At 67.5% G+C, this 23,936-nt stretch overlaps 1 protein-coding gene across 1 annotated transcript; it reads left to right on the forward strand.

Moving 5' to 3' along the window:
- The first annotated feature begins 727 nt into the window (after positions 1-727).
- RTKN (rhotekin) lies at positions 728-22,694 on the forward strand. The gene is given in 13 exon segments (XM_054064943.1): positions 728-983; positions 10,719-10,918; positions 12,262-12,323; positions 12,910-12,963; positions 13,229-13,287; positions 13,289-13,347; positions 14,377-14,601; positions 14,674-14,761; positions 15,828-15,929; positions 17,147-17,278; positions 18,000-18,165; positions 18,847-19,238; positions 22,635-22,694. Coding segments are annotated over 13 exon segments (1,710 nt in total). The 5' UTR covers positions 728-872.
- Positions 22,695-23,936: the final 1,242 nt, after the last annotated feature.

The raw sequence follows: 23,936 nt of genomic DNA on the forward strand, positions 1-23,936 counted from the left end.
CCGGGGTGGCGCCGGCTGCACGGCTGAGGGCGGGGGGGGGGGTGTGGAACACCGTCTGTGCGCGGATCAGAGCGCATACAGCGACACACGGACAGACGGACACAGGGACACATGGACACAGTGACACATGGACAGACTGACACACTGACACATGGACACATGGACACGCGGACACACGGACACAGGGACACACGGACACATGGACACACGGACAGACTGACACACGGAGGCACTGACACATGGACACATGGACACACGGACACGTGGACAGACTGACACACATGGACATATATGGACACACAAAGACACATATGAATACAGAGACATACGGACACGCGGATGCAGGGACACACGGACACAGACACACAGACGCAAACACATGGACACGTGGACAGAGAGACATACGGACACACGGACACACGGATGCCTGTGGATACGGGAACACGCATGGAGATATACAGACACGCAAACACACACGTGTGGATACACGGACACACAGACAGACGCGGGGACACACGGACACGTGGGCACATGAATACACGGACACACGGACACGTGGATATATGGACACGCATGGATGTATGTGGACACAAACACACACGCGGATACATGGACACAGGGACATGGGGACACATGGACAGATGGACACAGGGACACAGGGACAGAGGGACACACGGACACAGGGACACAGGGACAGATGGACAGAGGGACACAGGCACAGAGAGCCACAGAGAGGCACACAGAGGCGCAGCTGCGCGGTGCCTGCGGCATTGTCCCCGGTGCCAGGCTCAGCGTGGCACGCGCGTCCCGGCGTCCCCGCGGCAGCGTTGGCCTCTGCCGGACGTTCCCCGGTTGTGGCGGCTCTCGGCACCATGCTGTGCCGCAGCCAGTGCGGCCGCGCGACCGTGGCGCGGGGCTCGGCGCTGGAGATGGAGATCCGGCGCGGGCGCTGCCGCCTCAGCGTCCTCGACGACTGCGCCCAGGTATGGCACCGGCACCGGCGCCGGCACCAGCTCCGCCACGGCTGCCGACGCTGGCACGGCCACTGCAGCCACGATGGCGCGGCCACCGGCCTCACCGCGGCTGCTGGCACCGGTGCTGCTGCGGCAGCCAGGCCGGCACGGCCGCTGGCACTGCCATGGCCACCAGATCCGGCGTTGATGCCACAGCCAGGCCGGCACGGCCGCTGGCACTGCCACGGCCACCAGATCCGGCATTGATGCCACAGCCAGGCCGGCACGGCCGCTGGCACTGCCACGGCCACCAGATCCGGCACTGATGCCACAGCCAGGCCGGCACGGCCGCTGGCACTGCCATGGCCACCAGATCCGGCACTGATGCCACAGCCAGGCCGGCACGGCCGCTGGCACTGCCATGGCCACCAGATCCGGCACTGATGCCACAGCCAGGCCGGCACGGCCGCTGGCACTGCCATGGCCACCAGATCCGGCACTGATGCCACAGCCAGGCCGGCACAGCCGCTGGCACTGCCATGGCCACCAGATCCGGCGTTGATGCCACAGCCAGGCCGGCACAGCCGCTGGCACTGCCACGGCCACCAGATCCGGCACTGATGCCACAGCCAGGCCGGCACGGCCGCTGGCACTGCCATGGCCACCAGATCCGGCACTGATGCCACAGCCAGGCCGGCACGGCCGCTGGCACTGCCACGGCCACCAGATCCGGCACTGATGCCACAGCCAGGCCGGCACGGCCGCTGGCACTGCCACGGCCACCAGATCTGGCGTTGATGCCACAGCCAGGCCGGCACGGCCGCTGGCACTGCCACGGCCACCAGATCCGGCATTGATGCCACAGCCAGGCCGGCACGGCCGCTGGCACTGCCATGGCCACCAGATCCGGCGTTGATGCCGCAGCCAGGCCGGCACAGCCGCTGGCACTGCCATGGCCACCAGATCCGGCATTGATGCCACAGCCAGGCCGGCACGGCCGCTGGCACTGCCATGGCCACCAGATCCGGCGTTGATGCCGCAGCCAGGCCGGCACAGCCGCTGGCACTGCCACGGCCACCAGATCCGGCACTGATGCCACAGCCAGGCCGGCACGGCCGCTTGGCACTGCCATGGCCACCAGATCCGGCACTGATGCCACAGCCAGGCCGGCACGGCCGCTGGCACTGCCACGGCCACCAGATCCGGCACTGATGCCACAGCCAGGCCGGCACGGCCGCTGGCACTGCCACGGCCACCAGATCTGGCGTTGATGCCACAGCCAGGCCGGCACGGCCGCTGGCACTGCCACGGCCACCAGATCTGGCGTTGATGCCACAGCCAGGCCGGCACGGCCGCTGGCACTGCCATGGCCACCAGATCCGGCACTGATGCCACAGCCAGGCCGGCACGGCCGCTGGCACTGCCACGGCCACCAGATCCGGCACTGATGCCACAGCCAGGCCGGCACGGCCGCTGGCACTGCCACGGCCACCAGATCTGGCGTTGATGCCACAGCCAGGCCGGCACGGCCGCTGGCACTGCCACGGCCACCAGATCTGGCGTTGATGCCACAGCCAGGCCGGCACGGCCGCTGGCACTGCCACGGCCACCAGATCCGGCACTGATGCCACAGCCAGGCCGGCACAGCCGCTGGCACTGCCATGGCCACCAGATCCGGCACTGATGCCACAGCCAGGCCGGCACAGCCGCTGGCACTGCCACGGCCACCAGATCCGGCACTGATGCCACAGCCAGGCCGGCACAGCTCTGCCACAGACACCGCGCTGGCACAGCCGATGGCTCCGGCACAGCCGGCAGCTCCGGCACAGCCCGTAGCGCCGGCACAGCCAGCGTGTCCGGAGCGGGAAATCCCAGTGCTCCCAGTACGGCTGAACACAGGGGTACCGGTGCATATGGGGGGGGTCCCAGTGCTCCCAGTTCTCCCTGTATCACCTGGATATGGCGGCCTCCCAGTGCTCCCGGTACGGCTGAACATGGGGGTCCCAGTGCACATTATGGGGGGGTCCCAGTGCTCCCAGTACCACCTGCAAAGGAGGGGTCCTGGTGCACTTTGGGGGCTCCCCAGTGCTCCCAGTGCTCCCAGTACTGGCTCAGTATGGGGGTCCCGGTGCACATGGAGGGCTCCCAGTGCTCCCAGTACTGCCTCAACATGGGGGGGTCCCAGTGCATATGGGGGTGTCCCAGTTCCCCCAGTAACGGCTCAGCATGGGGGGGTCCCCAATGCATACGGGGGGTTCCCAGTTCTCCCAGTTCCGCCTGTACATGGGGGGGTTCCCAGTGCATATGGGGGGGTTCCCAGTTCTCCCAGTTCCCCCAGTTCCGCCGGCACACGGGGGGTCCTTTGCCCCCCCCCGCTCCTGTGTTGCCATGGGGGGGAGCGGAATCTGGGGGGGCTCAGGGGTCTCCCTGAGGGGGTCGGGGGGCAGATTGGGGGGTGTCTCAGCGCTGGGGGGAGGAGGCAGCGGCCTCTGTGAGGGGGACCGGGGGGGGGTTTGGGGGTTCGGTCCCTGAGGGGGTCCTGGGGGCAGTGTTTGAGGGTGTTTGAGGGTCCCGGGGTGGTGTTTGGGGGTGTTTTGGGGTGTTTGGGGGTTCGTCCCTGCGGGAGTCCCGGAGGGCGGTGTTTGGGGGTCCTGGGGCAGTGTTTGGGGGTGTTTGGGGGTCCCGGAGCGGTGTTTGGGGGTTCGGTCCCTGCGGGAGTCCCGGAGGGCGGTGTTTGGGGGTGTTTGGGGGTCCCGGGGCGGTGTTTGGGCTCCCGGGGCGGTGTTTGGGGGTTCGGGGGCGGTGTTTGGGGGTCCCAGGGCGGTGTTTGGGGGTACCGGGGGCGGTGTTTGGGGTTCGGGGGCGGTGTTTGGGGGTTCGGGGGCGGTGTTTGGGGGTTCGGGGGCGGTGTTTGGGGGTCCCAGGGCGGTGTTTGGGGGTACCGGGGGCGGTGTTTGGGGGTTCGGGGGCGGTATTTGGGGGTCCCGGGGCGGTGTTTGGGGGTTCGTGGGCGGTGTTTGGGGTCCGGGGGCGGTGTTTGGGGTTCGGGGGCGGTCCCGGGGCGGTCCCGGGGCGGTACCGCCTTCCTGTGCGCGGAGCGGAGCGGGAGGTACCGGGGGGAGCGGGGCGGGACGGCGCCTACACCCCCGTTACCGAACCCCCCCCGTTACCGACCCCCCCCGTTACCGACCCCCTCCCCCCGTTACCGACCCCTCCCGTTACCGACCCCCCCCCGTTACCGACCCCCTCCCCCCGTTACCGACCCCCCTCCGTTACCGACCCCCCCCCCGTTACCGACCCCCCCCCGTTACCGACCCCCCCCCGTTACCGACCCCCTCCCCCCGTTACCGACCCCCCTCCGTTACCGACCCCCCCGTTACCGACCCCCCCCCGTTACCGACCCCCTCCCCCCGTTACCGACCCCCCCCGTTACCGACCCCCCCCCGTTACCGACCCCCCCCCTCCCGTTACCGACCCCCCCCGTTACCGACCCCCCCCTCCCGTTACCGACCCCCCCCGTTACCGACCCCCCCCCGTTACCGATCCCCCCGCATTACCGACCCCCCCGCCCTTCCCCGCCCCCCATCCTGTGCCCCTCTTGCACCCCCATCCCGTGACCCCCCCATTCCGTCCTTGTCCCCCCAACTCTGCCCCCCCATCCCATGCCCCCCCGGGTTCCCCCTCGTTTCCTGCACCCCTTGTTCCGTCCTTGCACCCCCCCCGTGCCCCCCCCTTCTCTGCACCCCAAACTCTGCACCCCTTCCCGTGCCCCCCTTTGTTCTCTGCCCCCCCATCCCTGCACCCCCTCTTCCATCATTGCCCCCCCAATCCTGTGCCCCCCCCGCACCCCAAACCCTGCACCCCACCCTGCCCCCCGAGTCCTCATCCCTGCACCCCATTTCTTGCCCCCAGCACCCACAACGCTGCCCCCCCATCTGTGCACCCCAAACTCTGCACCCCATCTCTGCCCCCCCTGTGCTGCCCCCCCGCCTCTGCCCCCCATCTGTCCCCTGCACCCCCATTTCAGCCCTCGACCCCTGCACCCCCCGAGCCCCCATCCCACCTCTGCCCCCCCATCTCGAACCCCTCCCTTGTGCTCCCCATCCTTTGCACCCCATCCTGTTCTTGCCCCCCCTCCCCTGCGCCCCCAAACCGCTCCTGCACCCCCATTCCTGCCCCCCCTTGTCCCCCATGTCCCCCTCCCTGTCCCTTCATCCCTTGCACCCCAATTCTGTTCTTGCCCCATCCCCTGATCCCCCCCATGTCCCCCCTCCCTGCACCCCCAAACCACCCCTTCCCCCCCTCCTGTTCTTGGCCCCCCTTTCCCCCCTCTGTCCCCCCTTATCCTCTCTGCCTCCCCACCTCCCCCCTCCCCTGCCCCCCAAAACCACCCCTTCCCCCCTCATCCTGTTCTTGCCCCCCTCCCCTGACCCCCCCATGTCCCCCCTCCCCTGCACCCCCAAACCGCCCCTTCCCCCCCATCCTGTTCTTGCCCCCCTTATCCTCTCTGCCCCCCATGTCCCCCCTCCCCTGCACCCCCAAACCGCTCCTGCCCCCCATTCCTCCCCCCCTCTTGCCCCCCATGTCCCCCCTCCCCTGCACCCCCAAACCACCCCTTCCCCCCCTCCTGTTCTTGCCCCCCCTCCCCTGTCCCCCCTTATCCTCTCTGCCCCCACCTCCCCCATCCCCTGATCCCCCCAAAACCACCCCTGCCCCCCCCCTCCTGTTCTTGGCCCCCTCCCTGGCACCCCATGTCCCCCCCTTATCCCCTCCCCTGACCCCTCCCCCCATGTCCCCCCTCCCCTGCACCCCCAAACCGCCCCTGCCCCCCCATTCCTGCCCCCGTCCCCTGCCCCCCCCATTTCCCCCCTCCCCTGCGCCCCCAAACCGCCCCTGCCCCCCCATCCTGTTCTTGCCCCCCCTTTTCTCCCTCTGCCCCCCCTTATCCTCTCTGCCCCCCACGTCCCCCCACCCCTGCCCCCCCCAAACCACCCCTGCCCCCCAAAACCACCCCTGCCCCCCCCATCCTGTTCTTGCCCCCCTCCCTGGCACCCGCATGTCCCCCCCTTATCCCCTCCCCTGCCCCCCCTCCCCTGCGCCCCCAAACCGCCCCTTGCCCCCCCTTTCCCCCCCTGCCCCCCCTTTTCCGCCCCCGCTGCCCTTTCCCTCACAGTCTCCGGTTGTTCTCGCAAGAGGGGGTGTTGGAATTTTTTGGGGGGGCGCAATAAAAGAGCCCTTTTCTCCCCTTCAGCGCTTTGAGGGGAGGAGGGGGGGGGGGAGACTGACGCAGCACCCCCCGAGCGGCAGCGCTGGATGCAACGGGGCTCCCCGTTTCGGGACCCAGGCTGGATGTGGGGTCCCCCAGCCCTGCCCCCCCGCCCCCCAAAATAAGCGGGGGGGTCCCCATGGAGGTGGCTGGGAGGGGGCAGCGCCTCCAGATGCAGGAAAAGCTGCGCATCCTGGAGGACCTCAACATGCTCTACATCCGACAAATCGCCATCAGCCTCCAGGTGGGAATTTGGGGGACCCCCCCACCCCCCAACCTCATCCCCACCCCCAGGACCCCCCCCCGGACCCCGGGAAACCCGGGGTCCGGGGGGGGTCCTGGGGGTGGTGATGAGGAGGGGTCCTAACAACCAGGATGCGCTCCGTTGAGCATCATCTGCATCCCAGGAATTGGGGGGGGGCCCTGTGGGAAAGGGGGGGGGTCCATCCCACCCCCCTCCCCTTTTTTTTCCCGTTATTTATAGCAGCGGTGACGTCACTGCGGCTCCGGTTGAGGGATGGGGGGGGGGTTTGTGGGGGGGGTCTGGGGTTGGGGAAGAGGGGGGCACACGCGGACGGACACAGGGATGGAGCGGCAAACGGTACCCGGAGAGAGGGGGTGTGGGGTGTGGGGGGTGGATCTATGGGGCGTAGGGGGCATCCGTGGGGTGAAGGGTGGGTCTGCGGGGTGTGGGGTGCAGGGGGTGTCTATGGGGTGCAGGGGGTGTCTATGGGGCGTGGGGTGCATCCATGGGGCATCTGTGGGGTGCATGGGGCATCTGGGGGGTCTAGGTTGGATCTGTGGGGTGCAGGGGGCATCTATGGGGTGTGGGGTGCAGGGGGCATCTATGGGGTGTGGGGTGCATCCATGGGGCATCTGTGGGGTGCATGGGGCATCCGGGGGGTCCAGGGTGGATCTGTGGGGCGCGTGGGGCATCTGTGGGGTGTGGGGTGCAGGGGGCATCTATGGGGCGCATGGGGCATCTATGGGGTACAGGATGGATCTGTGGGGTGTTTGGTGGATCTATGGGGCATGGGGGAGCATCCATGGGGTGTTGGGGTGCACGGGGCATCCGTGGGGTGTATGTGGGGTCTGTGGGGTGCATCCATTGGGTGTGAGGTGCACGGGGTGTCTGTGGGGTGCATGATGGATCTATGGGGCGTATGGTGGATCTATGGGGCGGGGGGTTCATCCGTGGGGTGTTGGGGTGCATGATGGATCTATGGGGCATGGGGGGGCATCCATGGGGTGTTGGGGTGCACGGGGCATCCATGGGGTGCACATTGGGTCTGTGGGGCGCGGGATTCACCCGTGAGGTGTGGGTGCATGAGGCATCTGTGGGGCGCCAGATGGATCTATGGGGCGCACGATGTATCAGTGGGGTGCAGGGGGCACCCATGGGGTGCATGATGATCTATGGGGCGCGTGCTGCATCCGTGGGGTGCATGATGTGCCTATGGGGTGCATCCGTGGGGTGCATCCATGGGGTCCATCTGTGGGGCACACGATGTGTCCGTGGGGCCTGGGGTGCATCCGTGGGGTGCGTGATGATCTATGGGGCGCGTGCTGCATCCGTGGGGCACACGATGTGCCTGTGGGGTGCAAAGTGCATCTGTGGGGCACGGGATGGATCCGTGGGGTGTGGGGCGCATCTGTGGGGCGCGTGTGCATCTATGGGGCATACGGTTCCCTGTGGGGCACACGATGTGTGGGGCGTGGGGTGCGTCTGTGGGGCACACGATGTATCCGTGGGGCGCGCGGTGGATCCGTGGGGTGTATGGTGGATCCGTGGGGTGCGCGGTGGATCCGTGGGGTGTATGGTGGATCCGTGGGGTGCGCGGTGGATCCGTGGGGTGTATGGTGGATCCGTGGGGTGCGCGGTGGATCCGTGGGGCGCATGGTGGATCCGTGGGGCGTATGGTGGATTCGTGGGGTGCGCGGTGGATCCGTGGGGCGCATGGTGGATCCGTGGGGCGTATGGTGGATCCATGGGGCGCATGGTGGATCCGTGGGGTGTATGGTGGATCCGTGGGGCGCATGGTGGATCCGTGGGGTGTATGGTGGATCCGTGGGGCGCGCGGTGGATCCGTGGGGCGCGCGGTGGATCCGTGGGGTGTATGGTGGATCCGTGGGGTGTATGGTGGATCCGTGGGGCGCGCGGTGGATCCGTGGGGTGTATGGTGGATCCGTGGGGCGCATGGTGGATCCGTGGGGTGTATGGTGGATCCGTGGGGCGTATGGTGGATCCGTGGGGTGTATGGTGGATCCGTGGGGCGCATGGTGGATCCGTGGGGTGTATGGTGGATCCGTGGGGTGCGCGGTGGATCCGTGGGGTGTATGGTGGATCCGTGGGGCGTATGGTGGATCCGTGGGGTGTATGGTGGATCCGTGGGGTGCGCGGTGGATCCGTGGGGTGTATGGTGGATCCGTGGGGCGTATGGTGGATCCGTGGGGTGTATGGTGGATCCATGGGGCGTATGGTGGATCCGTGGGGTGTATGGTGGATCCGTGGGGCGTATGGTGGATCCGTGGGGTGTATGGTGGATCCGTGGGGCGCATGGTGGATCCGTGGGGCGTATGGTGGATCCGTGGGGCGCATGGTGGATCCGTGGGGTGTATGGTGGATCCGTGGGGCGCGCGGTGGATCCGTGGGGTGTATGGTGGATCCGTGGGGTGTATGGTGGATCCGTGGGGCGCATGGTGGATCCGTGGGGTGTATGGTGGATCCGTGGGGCGCGCGGTGGATCCGTGGGGTGTATGGTGGATCCGTGGGGCGCATGGTGGATCCGTGGGGTGTATGGTGGATCCGTGGGGCGCGCGGTGGATCCGTGGGGTGTATGGTGGATCCGTGGGGCGCATGGTGGATCCGTGGGGTGTATGGTGGATCCGTGGGGCGCATGGTGGATCCGTGGGGTGTATGGTGGATCCGTGGGGCGCATGGTGGATCCGTGGGGTGTATGGTGGATCCATGGGGCGCATGGTGGATCCGTGGGGCGCGCGGTGGATCCGTGGGGCGCGTGTTTCCCCCCTGGGGATCACAGTTGTGTCTGTGGGGCGAATCCGTGGGGCGTATGGTGGATCCGTGGGGTGTATGGTGGATCCGTGGGGCGCATGGTGGATCCGTGGGGCGTATGGTGGATCCGTGGGGTGTATGGTGGATCCGTGGGGCGCATGGTGGATCCGTGGGGCGTATGGTGGATCTGTGGGGCGCATGGTGGATCCGTGGGGCGCGCGGTGGATCCGTGGGGTGTGCGGTGGATCCGTGGGGCGCGCGGTGGATCCGTGGGGTGTATGGTGGATCCGTGGGGTGCGTGGTGGATCCGTGGGGTGTGTGTTTCCCCCATGGGGATCACAGTTGTGTCTGTGGGGCGAATCCGTGGGGTGTGGGGCACATCTGTGGGGCGCGCGGTGCATCCGTGGGGCGCTGCCCCCCACCCAGGGCTGGTTTGGGGGAGCTGCCGGGGGGTGCAGGGGCTGCGGTGGGGCGAGGGGGGGACCTGCATGCAGCCCCCCATGCAGCCCCTGTGCCCCATCCGCGTGGCACCCCCTGCAGCCCCTGCACCCCCGTTCCCCCTGCCCCCCTTCATCGACCCCCCTACAATCCCCTGACCCACCCTGCAGCCCCTGCACCCCTCATGCAGCCCCTGCCTTCCCTGCAGCCCCTGCACCCCCTGCTCCCCACTGCAGCCCCTGTACCCCCCATGCACCCCCTGACCCCCTGCAGCCCCTGCACCCCCTCATGCATCCCCGCTGCAGCCCCTGCACCCCTTCATGCAACCCCCTGACCCCCCTGCAGCCTCTCATGCAGCCCCTGCCCTCCCTGCAGCCCTCATGCAGCCCCTGCTCCCCCTGACCCCCCTGCACCCCCTCATGCAGCCCTTGCGCCCCTCCTGCTCCCCCTGCAGCCTTATGCAGCCCCTGCCCCCCCATGCACCCCCTGCACCTCGTCATGCAGCTCCTGCTCCCCCTGCACCCCTCATGCACCCCCTGCACCCCCTCATGCAGCCCTTGCACCCCCCCTCCTCCCCCATGCACCCCCTCATGCAGCCCCTGACCCCCCTGCACCCCTCATGCAGCCCCTGACCTCCTGCACCCCCCTGCAGCCCCTGCCCCCCCCGACCCCCTGCAGCCCCTTATGCAGCCCCTGCACCCCCTCATGCAGCCCTTGCACCCCCCCTCCTCCCCCATGCACCCCCTCATGCAGCCCCCTGACCCCCCTGCACCCCTCATGCAGCCCCTGACCTCCTGCACCCCCCTGCAGCCCCTGCCCCCCCCGACCCCCTGCAGCCCCTTATGCAGCCCCTGCACCCCCTCATGCAGCCCTTGCACCCCTCCTGCTCCCCCTGCCCCCCCCGCAGCCTCCTGCAGCCCCTGCTCCCCCTGCACCCCTCCTGCACCCCCCCTGCCCCCCCTCTGCAGCCCCTGCCCCCCCCCCATGCCCCCCCCTGCAGCCCCCCCGGTGCAGCCCCCCCGGTGCAGCGGCTGCTGGCGCCCCGCAGGACACGGAGATGCAGCGGCAGATGGAGCGGGAGCTGCGGCTGCGGGAGGGCGCGTGCAAGCTGCTGGCGGCGAGCAGCCGGCCCGAGCAGGCGCTGGGCGCGGCCAAGAGCCTGCTGGTGTGCAACGCCCGCCTGCTGGCCTGCATGGCCGAGCTGCAGCGCAGGAAGGAGGCGCAGCTGCTGCGCCGCGCCGCGCGGCGGTGAGGGGCGACCCGGCTCTGAGGGGGGGGGGGGCTGCGGGGCTCTGCGGGGATATATGGGCTGTATGGGCTCTATGGGCTGTATGGGGCTATATGGGGTGTATGGGCTCTGTGGGGCTCTATGGGGCTATATGGGGCTATATGGGCTGTATGGGGCTATATGGGCTGTATGGGCTCTGTGGGGCTATATGGGGCTGTGTGGGACTATATGGGGCCATACGGGGCTATATGGGCTGTGTGGGGCTATATGGGCTGTATGGGCTCTGTGGGGCTATATGGGGATATATGGGCTGTGTGGGGCTCTATGGGGCTCTATGGGGCTCTATGGGCTGTGAGGAGCTGTGTGTGGGGTTGTATGGGGCTATATGGGGCTATATGGGGATATATGGGCTGTATGGGGTGTATGGGGCTGTGAGGGGCTCTATGGGGCTCTATGGGTCTATATGGGTCTATATGGGCTGTGTGGGGTGTATGGGGCTATATGGGTCTATATGGGCTGTATGAGGTGTATGGGGTTATATGGGGCTATAAGGGCTGTATGGGCTCTGTGGGGCTATATGGGGCTATATGGGCTGTATGGGCTCTGTGGGGCTATATGGGGATATATGGGCTGTGTGGGGCTCTATGGGGCTGTGTGGGGCTGTATGGGCTGTGTGGGGCTGTATGGGGCTGTATGGGCTGTGTGGGGTGTATGGGACTGTATGGGCTGTATGGGCTGTGAGGGGCTGTGAGGGTTGTGTGGGGCTGTATGGTGCTGTGTGGGGCTGTGTGGGACTCTATGGGCTGTATGGGGCTGTATTGGTTGTGTGGGGCTGTGTGGGGCTGTGCGGGGCTGTGAGGGTTGTATGGGAATGTATGGGGTGCATGGGTGTATGGGGTGTACAGGACTGTGTGGGGCTGTATGGGGCTCTATGGGGCTGTATGGGCTGTGTGGGGTGTATGAGACTGTATGGGCTGTGTGGGGCTCTATGGGGCTGTATGGAGCTGTGTGGGGCTGCGTGGGGCTGTATGGGGTGTATGGGGCTCTATGGGGCTCTATTGGTTGTGTGGGCCTGTATGGGGCTGTGTGGGGCCATATGGGCTCTATGGGGCCGTATGGGCTGTGTGGGGCTCTATTGGGGCTGTATGGGGTGTGTGGGGCTGTATGGGATCTATGGGGCCATATGGGCTGTGTGGGGCCGTATGGGCTGTGTGGGGCTGTGTGGGGTGTGTGGGGCTATGTGGGGTTGGGGGTTCAGGGGGGCTGTGTGGGAGAGACCCCCCCTGGGCTGGGGGCTGCGGGGGGAGTTTGGGGGTCTGGGAGCTGCCAGGGCCCCCCCCAGCGCCCCCCGTCACCCCCACAGCCCCTCGGACACCGGCGCCGGGGACGAGCGCCTGCCGTGCCGCGGCACCGTCTGCATCTCCGGTACGGGGGTCCCACCGTGCCCCCCCGGGCTGGGGATTGGGGGGCTGTCCTGGGGAGGGGGGGTATGGGGGGATTGGGTGGGCTGTCCTGGGGAGGGGGGATTTGGGGGGATTAGGGGGGGGTCTGTCCTGGAGAGGGGGTCTGGGGGATTGGGGGGGGTCTGTCCTGGGGAGGGGGGATTTGGGGGGATTGGGGGGCTGTCCTGGGGAGGGGGGGTATGGGGGGATTGGGGGGGTCTGTCCTGGAGAGGGGGGTTCTGGGGGGATTGGGGGGGGGTCTGTCCCGGGGAGGGGGTTCTGGGGGGATTGGGGGGGGTCTGTCCTGGGGAGGGGGGATTTGGGGGGATTGGGGGGTCTGTCCTGGGGAGGGGGGATTTGGGGGGATTGGGGGGGTCTGTCCTGGGGAGGGGGTTCTGGGGGGGATTGGGGGGGTCTGTCCTGGGGAGGGGTATTTGGGGGGATTGGGGGGGGTCTGTCCCAGAGCAGGCGGCCGGCAGGGGGTCGCAGGAGCTGCCCTGGGATGGGGGGGCTGTGGGGGGTCCCGTGGGGCTGCCCCGGGGTCTCACCCCCTCTCTGTGCCCCCCCAGATCTGCGCATCCCCCTGATGTGGAAGGACACGGAATACTTCCGGAACAAAGGGGGTGAGTGGGGGCCCCACTGACCCCCCGAACCCCCCCACTGCCCCCCAGAGCTGCACCGCGTGGCCGTGTTTTGGGGGTCCCCGGTGCTGGTGCCCCCCCTGACCCCCATTGCCCCCCCAGAGCTGCACCGTGTGGCCGTGTTTTGGGGGTCCCCGGTGCTGGTGCCCCCCCTGACCCCCCATTGCCCCCCAGAGCTGCCCCGCGTGGCTGTGTTTTGGGGGTCCCCGGTGCTGGTGCCCCCCCTGACCCCCCGTTGCCCCCCCAGAACTGCACCGCGTGGCTGTGTTCCTGCTGCTGCAGTTGGGGGCCGAGGTGGTGGACACCCCCCCTACTCGTGGCCGACCGCACCCGCACCGACCTCTGCTTCGACAGCCCCCTCCTCTTGTGAGACCCCCCCCGACACCCCGACACCCCAAACAGCCCCGGGGACCCCAACCCGTGCAGCAGGGACCCTGACACCCCCAAACCATCCTGGGGGGCACCCTGACCCACCCTGGAGGGACCCTGACACCCCCAAAACACTCCGGGAGGGGACCCTGACCCAATCTGGGGGGACCCTGACACCCCCAAAGCACCCCAGGGGGGGCCCTGACCCAATCTAGGGGGACCCTGACACCCCCAAACCATCCTGGGGGGGACCCTGACCCAATCTGGGGGGACCCTGACACCCCCAAAGCACCCCAGGGGGGGCCCTGACCCACCCTGGAGGGACCCTGACACCCCCAAAACACCCCGGGGGGGGACCCTGACCCCCTCTGCCCCCTTGGCTGTGGGCGCTGGGGATCCCGGGGCTGGGGGTTCTGGGGTGCCAAGCCTGGGGGTGCCGGGGGTCTGAGAACAGGGGGTCCAGGGGGTATAGGGTGTCCCAGGATGGGGGGTGCAGGGGTTCTGGGGTCCCGGGTCTGTGGGTTTTGGGGTCCCAGGATGGGGGGTGCAGGGGGTTTCTAGGGGTCCCCGGGCTGTGGGTTTTGGGGTCCTGTGACGGGACCTGCAGGAGGTTCTGGGGTCTCTGGTCTTTGGGTTTGGGGGTCTCAGGATGGGAACTTCAGGGGGTCTCTGGTCTGTGGGTTTTGGGGTCCCAGGACTGGGGGTGCAGGGGTTTCAGGGGTCCCCAGTCTGTGGGTTTTGGGGTCCTTGGATGGGGGGTGCAGTGGGTTCTGGCGTCCCCAGTCTGTGGGTTTTGAGGTCGCAGGACTGGGGGTGCAGGGGGTTCTGGGGTCCCCAGTGTGTGGGTTTTGGGGTCCCGGGATGGGGGTGCAGGGGGTTCTGGGGTCCCCAGTGTGTGGGTTTTGGGGTCCCTGGATGGGGGGTGCAGGGAGTTCTGTGGTCCCCAGTGTGTGGGTTTTGGGGTCCCGGGACGGGGGGTGCAGGGGGTTCTGGGGTTTTGGGGTGCCCCTGACGCGTGGCCCCCAGCTCGGAGGCGGGTCCGGATTTCGAGCTGAAGGTGGAGCTGTACAGCGCGGGGTTGGGGGGCGATGGGGCGCCGGGCAGTGCCCCCCGCAAGTTGGCCACCCGGCTCAGCACCTCGCTGGGGCGCTCGGCGGGGAAGCGCGCGCGCGCCGCCATGGAGGGGGGCCCCGGCAGCCCCCCCGGTAACGGCAGCACCGGAGCGCTGCTGCTGCCGACCCCCAGCGTGCCGTGAGTACCCCCACACCCCCCCCCTGCGCCCCCCGAGCCCCCCCGCGCCCCCTCACCCCCAAATCCCCACAGGGGCCCCAAATTCCATCTCCTGGCGCACACCGTCCTCTCCCTCGCTGAGGTGCAGGATGGGTTCCGCACACACGCCTCTCCATCGCCGGCACGGTGACGCCCGGGGGGCTGGGGGGGGGCAAGGGGGAGGGGAGGGGGGGCTGGGGGTCCCGGGGGGGCAGGGGGGAGAGGAGGGGGGGGCTGGGGTCCCGGGGGGGGGGGGGAAGAAGGGGGAGAGGAGGGGGGTGCTGGGGTCCCGGGGGGGGGGAGGGGGCTGGGGTCCCAGTGGGGGGGTGTGCAGGGGGAGAGGAGAGGGGGGCTTGGGGTCCCTCTGGGGGGGCAGGGGGAGAGGAGGGGGGGCTGGGGTCCCGGGGGGGGGAGAAGGGGGTGGGGGTCCCGGGGGGGGGGCAGGGGGGGAGGGTGAGGGGGGGCTGGGGTCCCGGGGGGGGGCGGAGAAAGGGGGCTGGGGTCCCGGGGGGGGGGGGCAAGGGGGAGGGGAAGGGGGGTCTGGGGTCCTGGTGGGGGGGGGGCAGGGGGAGAGGAGGGGGGTCTGGGGTCCTGGGGGGGGGCAGAGGGGGAGAGGAGGGGGGGTCTGGGGTCCCAGTGGGGGGGGCAGGGGGAGAGGAGAGGGGGTCTGGGGTCCCAGTGGGGTGGGGCCAGGGGGCTCCCTGTGGGTCTGGGGGCGGGAGATTCTGTGGGGGTGCGGGGCAGGGGGTGTGTATGGGTCTGGGGGGGGTCCTCTGTGGGTCTGGGGTGTGGGTCCATGGGGGTGTGGGGTCTGTGGGGGTGTGGGGTCCCTGAGGGTCTGGGGGTCCATGGGGGTGTGGGGTCCGTGGGGGTGTGGGGGTCCATGGGGGTCTGGGTTGGGGGTCCCTGTGGGTCCCTGGGTTGGGGGGGGTCCATGGGAGGTTGGGGTCCCAGTGGGTCTGGGGGTCCATGGGGGTCTGGGTTGGGGGGTCCATGGGGGTCTGTGTCGGGGGGTCCATGGGGTCTGAGTCGGGGGGTCTGTGGGGTGTGTGTCGGGGGATCCCTGGTGGGTCTGTATTGGGGGGTCCCTGTGGGTGTGTGTCGGGGGGTCCGTGGTGGTCTGTATCGGGGGGTCCCTGTGGGTGTGTGTCGGGGGGTCCATGGGGTGTGTGCCGGGGGTCGGTGGTGACGCCCCCGGCGCAGAGGAGAGCGCGTGTTGGCTGCCGCTCTACGGGAGCATGTGCTGCCGCCTCGCCGCGCAGCCCCGCTGCATGGCACTGCCCGTCCGCAGCGGCTTCCTGCGGCTCCAGGTGCGGCCGCGGGATCCGGGTGGGAGCGGAGCGGGGGTGGGTATCGGGATGGGGTGGGATAGAGGTGGGATGGGGTGGGATTGGGATGGGATCGGATCGGGATGGGATGGGATTGGGATGGGGTGGGATAGAGGTGGGATGGGATGGGGTGGGATGGGATGGGATTGGGATGGGATAGGGTGGGATGGGGTGGGATGGGGTGGGATAGAGGTGGGATGGGATGGGGTGGGGTGGGATGGGATGGGATAGGGTGGGATAGAGGTGGGGTGGGGTGGGATAGAGGTGGGATGGGGTGGGATAGAGGTGGGGTGGGATGGGATGGGATGGGATGGGGTGGGATGGGATCGGATTGGGATGGGGTGGGATAGAGGTGGGATGGGGTGGGATAGAGGTGGGATGGGGTGGGATGGGATGGGGTGGGGTGGGGTGGGATAGGGGTGGGGTGGGGTGGGATGGGATGGGATGGGATGGGATAGAGGTGGGGTGGGATGGGGTGGGGATGGGATGGGGTGGGGATGAGAAGGAGATTGGGATGGGGTGGAGGTTGGAATGGGGATGAGATGGGGATCAGGAGAAGATTGGAATGGAGAAGGGGTGGAGATTGGGATGGGATGGGGATAGAGATGAGGAGAAGATTAGGATGGAATGGAACGGGGGTGGAGAAGGAGATTGCAATGGGATGGAGGTGGGGATGGAGAAAAAGATGGGGATGGAGAAAAATGGGGATGGAGAAAAATGGGGATGGCATGGGATGGATGGGATGGGATGGAGGTGGGGATGGGATGGAGGTGGGGATGGGATGGAGGTGGGGATGGGGATGAGAAGGAGGTCGGAGTGGAGATGGGGTGGAGGTTGTGATGGGATGGGAATGGAGATGAGAAGATTGAGAGGGAATGGGGTGGGGATGGAGAAGGAGATTGCAATGGGATGGAGGTGGGGATGGAGAAAGGGATGGGGATGGCATGGGATGGGATGTGGTGGAATGGAGATGGGGATGGGATGGGGATGAGGAGAGGATGGGGATGGGGATAGGTATGGGATGGAGATTGAGATGAGGAGGAGATTGGAATGGAGATGGGGCGGAGATTGGGATTGGGACGGGAACGGAGGCGCCGATGGAGATGAGGTTGGGATGGAGGTGGAAGATGGGATGGGGAGGAGATGGGGCGTAGGGAGAGCAGGATGGGTGGGGGGCTGCGCTGACGGCGCCCCGGCAGCACCCCGGGGCCGAGGCGCCCAGCGGGGAACGGCTCTTCTGCGTCCTGCGCGGCACCGACCTCCTGTGCTACCGCGAGCCCGGCGACGCCGAGGCCGGACTGGAACCAGCGCTCACCATCGCCGTCAACAAGGTGGGGGGGGGATGGGAGGGATGGGGGGCTATGGGGGGGCTATGGGGGGCAGATAGGGATGGGGGGGCTATGGGGGGGCTATGAGGGGTCTGGGGGGGACGGGGGGGCTATGGGGGGGCTATGAGGGGTCTGGGAGGTATGGGGGGGCTATGGGGGGAGCTGTGGGGGGGTTATGGGGGGGCTATGGGGGTCTGGGAGGGACGAGGGGGGCTATGGGGGGCGCTGTGGGGGTCTGGGAGGGATGGGGAGGCTATAGGGTGCTGTGGGGGTCTGAGAGGGACAGTGTGGAGCTATGGGGGGCTATAGGGTGCTGTGGGGGATGGGGGGACTATGGGGGTCTGGGAGGGACAGTGGGGGCTATGGGGGGCTGTGGGGGTCTGGGAGGGATAGTGGGGGGCTATGGGGGGGGCTGTGGGGTGCTGTGGGGGTCTGGGAGGGACAGTGGGGGGCTATGGGGTGCTGTGGGGGTCTGGGAGGGACAGTGGGGGGCTATGGGGGGCTGTGGGGGTCTGAGAGGGATAGTGGGGGGCTATGGGGGGCTGTGGGGTGCTGTGGGTGCTGAGGAGGGCTGTGGGGTCCATGGGAGCTGAGGGGAGCTATGGGGGTCTCTGGGGGGTTCAGGGGGGGCTGAGGGACACCATGGGGGCTGTAGAGGTGCAGGGGGGTGCCAGGGGGGTCCCGGGGGCTCTCCGGGGTCTCTGGGTCACCTCCCGCCGCGCAGGAGACGCGGGTGCGGGGCACGGAGCGGGAGGGCCGCGGGCAGCCCCCCGGGATGGCGGTCACCAACTGCCTCGGGGGCGAAGAGGTGACCCACACGCTGCTGGCGGAGAGCCGCGCCGAGGCCCAGCGCTGGATGGAGGCCTTCTGGCAGCACTTCTACGACATGAGTGAGCCCGGGGGGACCCCCCCGGGGGACCCCATCCCTATGGCATCCCGGACCGGGGGGACCCCATCCCTATGGCATCCCGGCCCGGAGGGACCCCATCCCTATGGCATCCAGGACCGGGGGGACCCCATCCCTATGGCATCCCGGCCCGGAGGGACCCCATCCCTATGGCATCCCGGCCCGGGGGTACCCCATCCCTATGGCATCCCGGCCTGGAGAGACCCCAGCCCAGAGGGACCCCAGCCCTGAGAGATCCCATCCCAGAGAGATCCCCGCCTGGAGGGACCCCCGTCCCTATGGCATCCCAGCCCAGAGGGACCCTCAACCCAGTGGGACCCCATCCTGATGCAACCTCCATCCTGGTGTTACCCCCATCCCAGCAGGACCCTGTCCCTATGGGGCCCCATCCTGTTGGGACCCCATCCCAGTGTTACCCCATCCCAACAGGGCCCCATCCTGGTGGGGACCCCATCCCAGTGTTACCCCCATCCCAACAGGGCCCCATCCCGGTGGGACCCCATCCTGGTGTTACCCCATCCCAGCAGGGTCGCATCCCGGTGTTACCCCACCCTGGCGTTACCCCAATCCCATCGAGACCCCCCACCCCCCAGCAGGGCCTCCCTGCAGTGGGACCCCCGTCGCGGTGTTGCCGGCGGCTCTCCCGCAGCCCCCGTGTCCGCAGGTCAGTGGAAGCAGTGCTGTGAGGAGCTGATGCGGATCGAGGTGCCGCCCCCGCGCCCGCTGCCGCGCCAGGGATCGCTCTACCACGAGATGGGTGAGTGGGGGGCCGGGGGGGCTCTGTGCCTCTGCTCCGGCTCGGCTCGCTGCCGGCGCCCGCTCCTGCGCCTAACGCTGCTCTTCTCTCCGCTGCCCGGACCCCCTGACCCACATTTCTCCATGCGCCCCATTTCTCCATGCGCCCCATTTTTCCATGTGCCCCATTTCTCCATGCGTCCCCCATCTCTGCCCCATCTCTCTCTCTCCATGCGCCTTCCATCTCTCCCTCTCCACCACCTCTCTCCTCATCTCTCTCTCTCCCCATCTCTCCATCTCTGCTTCCTCTCTCTGCCCCCCATCTCTGCCCCCATCTCTTTCTCTCCCCATCTCTCTCTGCCCCATATCTCTCTCTCTCCCCATCTCTCTTACTCCCCCATCTCTATCTCTGCCCCATCTCTCTGTCCCTCTCACCTCTCCTTCTCCCCCATCTTTCTCTCCCCCATCTCTCTCTGCCTCCTCTCTCTGCCCCATCTCTCCCCCATCTCTCTCCATGCATCCTCCATCTCTCTCTGCCCCATCTCTCTTTCTCTCCCCATCTCTCCATCTCTGCTTCCTCTCTCTCTGCCTCCCATCTCTGCCTCCATCTTTCTCTGATTCATCTCTGTCTCTGCCCCATCTCTCCTCCATCTCTGCCCCATCTCTCCCCATCTCTCCTCCATCTCTGCCCCATCTCTGCCCCATCTCTCCTCCATCTCTGCCCCATCTCTCCTCCATCTCTCCTCCATCTCTGCCTCCATCTCTGCCCCATCTCTCCTCCATCTCTCCCCCATCTCTCCCCCATCTCTCCCCATCTCTGCCCCCTCTCTCCTCCATCTCTGCCCCCATCTCTCCCCATCTCTCCCCCATCTCTCCTCCATCTCTCCCCCATCTCTCCCCATCTCTCCCCATCTCTCCTCCATCTCTCCCCCATCTCTCCCCATCTCTGCCTCCATCTCTCCCCCATCTCTCCCCCATCTCTCCTCCATCTCTCCCCCATCTCTCCCCCATCTCTCCCCCATCTCTCCTCCATCTCTCCTCCATCTCTCCTCCATCTCTCCCCCATCTCTCCTCCATCTCTCCCCCATCTCTCCCCCATCTCTCCCCCATCTCTCCCCATCTCTGCCCCATCTCTCCCCCATCTCTGCCCCATCTCTCTCCATCTCTCCCCCATCTCTCCCCATCTCTCCTCCCATCTCTCCCCCATCTCTCCCCCATCTCTCCCCCCATCTCTCCCCCATCTCTGCCTCCATCTCTCCCCATCTCTCCCCCATCTCTGCCTCCATCTCTCCTCCATCTCTCCCCCATCTCTGCCTCCATCTCTCCTCCATCTCTGCCTCCATCTCTGCCTCCATCTCTCCCCCATCTCTGCCCTCCATCTCTCCTCCATCTCTGCCTCCATCTCTCCCCCATCTCTGCCTCCATCTCTCCTCCATCTCTGCCTCCATCTCTCCTCCATCTCTGCCTCCATCTCTCCTCCATCTCTGCCTCCATCTCTCCTCCATCTCTGCCTCCATCTCTCCTCCATCTCTGCCTCCATCTCTCCTCCATCTCTCCTCCATCTCTGCCTCCATCTCTCCCCCATCTCTGCCTCCATCTCTCCTCCATCTCTGCCTCCATCTCTGCCTCCATCTCTCCTCCATCTCTGCCTCCATCTCTCCCCCATCTCTGCCTCCATCTCTCCTCCATCTCTGCCTCCATCTCTGCCTCCATCTCTGCCTCCATCTCTCCCCCATCTCTCCCCCATCTCTGCCTCCATCTCTCCTCCATCTCTGCCTCCATCTCTGCCTCCATCTCTGCCTCCATCTCTCCCCATCTCTCCTCCATCTCTGCCTCCATCTCTCCCCCATCTCTCCTCCATCTCTGCCTCCATCTCTCCCCCATCTCTGCCTCCATCTCTCCCCCCATCTCTCCCCCATCTCTGCCTCCATCTCTGCCTCCATCTCTCCCCCATCTCTGCCTCCATCTCTCCCCCATCTCTGCCTCCATCTCTCCCCATCTCTCCCCCATCTCTGCCTCCATCTCTGCCTCCATCTCTCCCCCATCTCTGCCTCCATCTCTGCCTCCATCTCTCCCCATCTCTCCTCCATCTCTGCCTCCATCTCTCCCCCATCTCTCCTCCATCTCTGCCTCCATCTCTCCCCCATCTCTGCCTCCATCTCTCCCCCATCTCTCCCCCATCTCTGCCTCCATCTCTGCCTCCATCTCTCCCCCATCTCTGCCTCCATCTCTCCTCCATCTCTGCCTCCATCTCTCCCCCATCTCTGCCTCCATCTCTCCCCCATCTCTGCCTCCATCTCTCCTCCATCTCTGCCTCCATCTCTCCTCCATCTCTGCCCCATCTCTCCTCCATCTCTCCTCCATCTCTCCCCCATCTCTGCCTCCATCTCTCCCCCATCTCTGCCTCCATCTCTCCCCCATCTCTGCCTCCATCTCTGCCCCATCTCTCCTCCATCTCTGCCTCCATCTCTCCCCCATCTCTGCCTCCATCTCTCCTCCATCTCTGCCTCCATCTCTCCTCCATCTCTGCCTCCATCTCTGCCTCCATCTCTCCCCCCATCTCTGCCTCCATCTCTGCCTCCATCTCTGCCTCCATCTCTCCCCATCTCTGCCTCCATCTCTCCTCCATCTCTGCCTCCATCTCTGCCTCCATCTCTCCCCCATCTCTGCCTCCATCTCTGCCTCCATCTCTGCCCCATCTCTCCTCCATCTCTGCCTCCATCTCTCCCCCATCTCTGCCTCCATCTCTCCTCCATCTCTGCCTCCATCTCTGCCTCCATCTCTCCCCATCTCTCCTCCATCTCTGCCTCCATCTCTCCCCCATCTCTGCCTCCATCTCTGCCCCATCTCTCCTCCATCTCTGCCTCCATCTCTCCTCCATCTCTGCCTCCATCTCTGCCTCCATCTCTCCTCCATCTCTGCCTCCATCTCTGCCTCCATCTCTCCCCCATCTCTGCCTCCATCTCTGCCTCCATCTCTGCCCCATCTCTCCTCCATCTCTGCCTCCATCTCTCCCCCATCTCTGCCTCCATCTCTCCTCCATCTCTCCTCCATCTCTGCCTCCATCTCTCCCCCATCTCTGCCTCCATCTCTGCCTCCATCTCTCCTCCATCTCTGCCTCCATCTCTCCTCCATCTCTGCCTCCATCTCTCCCCCATCTCTCCCCCATCTCTCCCCCATCTCTGCCTCCATCTCTCCCCATCTCTCCCCCATCTCTGCCTCCATCTCTCCTCCATCTCTGCCTCCATCTCTCCTCCATCTCTGCCTCCATCTCTCCTCCATCTCTCCTCCATCTCTGCCTCCATCTCTCCCCCATCTCTCCCCCATCTCTCCCCCATCTCTCCCCCATCTCTGCCTCCATCTCTGCCTCCATCTCTCCTCCATCTCTCCTCCATCTCTGCCTCCATCTCTCCCCCATCTCTGCCTCCATCTCTCTCCATGCATCCTCCATCTCTCCATCTCTGCCCCCCATCTCTGCCCCCACCTTTCTCCCCCCATCGCTCTCTCTCCCCCATCTCTCTCTGCCCCCCATCTCTGCCTCCATCTCTCTCCATGGACCCTCCATCTCTCTCTCTCCCCCCATCTCTCCATCTCCCCCCCCCTCTCTCTGCCCCCCATGTCCCCCCTCTTTCTGCCCGGTCTCTGCGGTCTGGGGGGGCTGCAGCCCTGCCGGGGGCGGCCGTGTCCCCCCCCTCGAGCGAAGGGCTGCTGCTGCAGGAGAACGCCGTCTCGGCCGAGATCCGCGCGCTGCTCTCCTCCTATTACAGCGACAGGTGACGGGGGGCCGGGGGAGCCCCCCACAGCCAGGGGGGCCGGGGGAGCCCCCCACACAGCCTGGGGGGCCGGGGGAGCCCCCCCACAGCCTGGGGGGCAGGGGGAGCCCCCCCATGGCCGGGGGAGCCCCCCACACAGCCTGGGGGGCCGGGGGAACCCCCCATGGCCGGGGAGCCCCCACTAGAGCCTGGGGGGCCGGGGGAGCCCCCCCACACAGCCTGGGGGGCCGGGGGAGCCCCCCCATGGCCAGGGAGCCCCCACACAGCCTGGGGGGCCGGGGGAGCCCCCCCATGGCCGGGGAGCCCCCACTATAGCCTGGGGGTCAGGGGGAGCCCCCCCCATAGCCGGGGAGCCCCCACACAGCCTGGGGGGCCGGGGGAGCCCCCCCATGGCCGGGGAGCCCCCAGCACAGCCTGGGGGGCCGGGGAGCCCCCCCCGGTTGGGGGTCCTGTGCCCCCCCTGACCCCCCCCCCCCTCCCCACAGTCATTATTAGGGTCCGGTTGGGGGTCCTGTGCCCCCCTGACCCCCCTCTCTCCCCACAGCCGTTATTTGGTCCATTTGGGGGTCCTGTGCCCCCCCGACCCCTCCTCTCCCCACAGCCATTATTGGGGTCCGGTTGGGGGTCCTATGCCCCCCCTGACCCCCCCTCTCCCCACAGCCATTATTGGGGTCCGGTTGGGGGTCCTGTGCCCCCCTGACCCCCCCTCTCCCCACAGCCATTATTGGGGTCCATTTGGGGGTCCTGTGCCCCCCCCGACCCCCCCTCTCCCCACAGCCGTTATTGGGGTCCATTTGGGGGTTCTGTGCCCCCCTGACCCCCCCCTCTCCCCACAGCCATTATTGGGGTCCGGTTGGGGGTCCTGTGCCCCCCTGACCCCCCCTCTCCCCACAGCCGTTATTGGGGTCCATCTGGGGGTCCTGTGCCCCCCTGACCCCCCCTCTCCCCACAGCCGTTGACGCGGGCGATGACATTGAGGCGGTGACGGAGATCCTGACGCGGCGGCGCGGGGGGGCTGCGGAGCGGGGACCCCCGCCCTGGTTCGCCCTGTTCGAGGGGTCCCCCCCGGGCCCCCCCCGCAGCCCCAGCCCCCCCCCCCGCGGCCGCCCCCGCACCCTCTCGCTGGACGCCAGGCTCAGCACCCTCAAGGGGGGGCGGCGGGGACACCCCCCTTCGCCCCCAAGGGCCCCCCCAGACCGGGTCTGACCCCCAAAACCCCCGGGGGGGGGACAAAGGGGGGGGCCGT

Source organism: Cuculus canorus, chromosome 4, assembly GCF_017976375.1.
Source record: "Cuculus canorus isolate bCucCan1 chromosome 4, bCucCan1.pri, whole genome shotgun sequence".
Classification (NCBI taxonomy): Eukaryota; Metazoa; Chordata; class Aves; order Cuculiformes; family Cuculidae; genus Cuculus; species Cuculus canorus.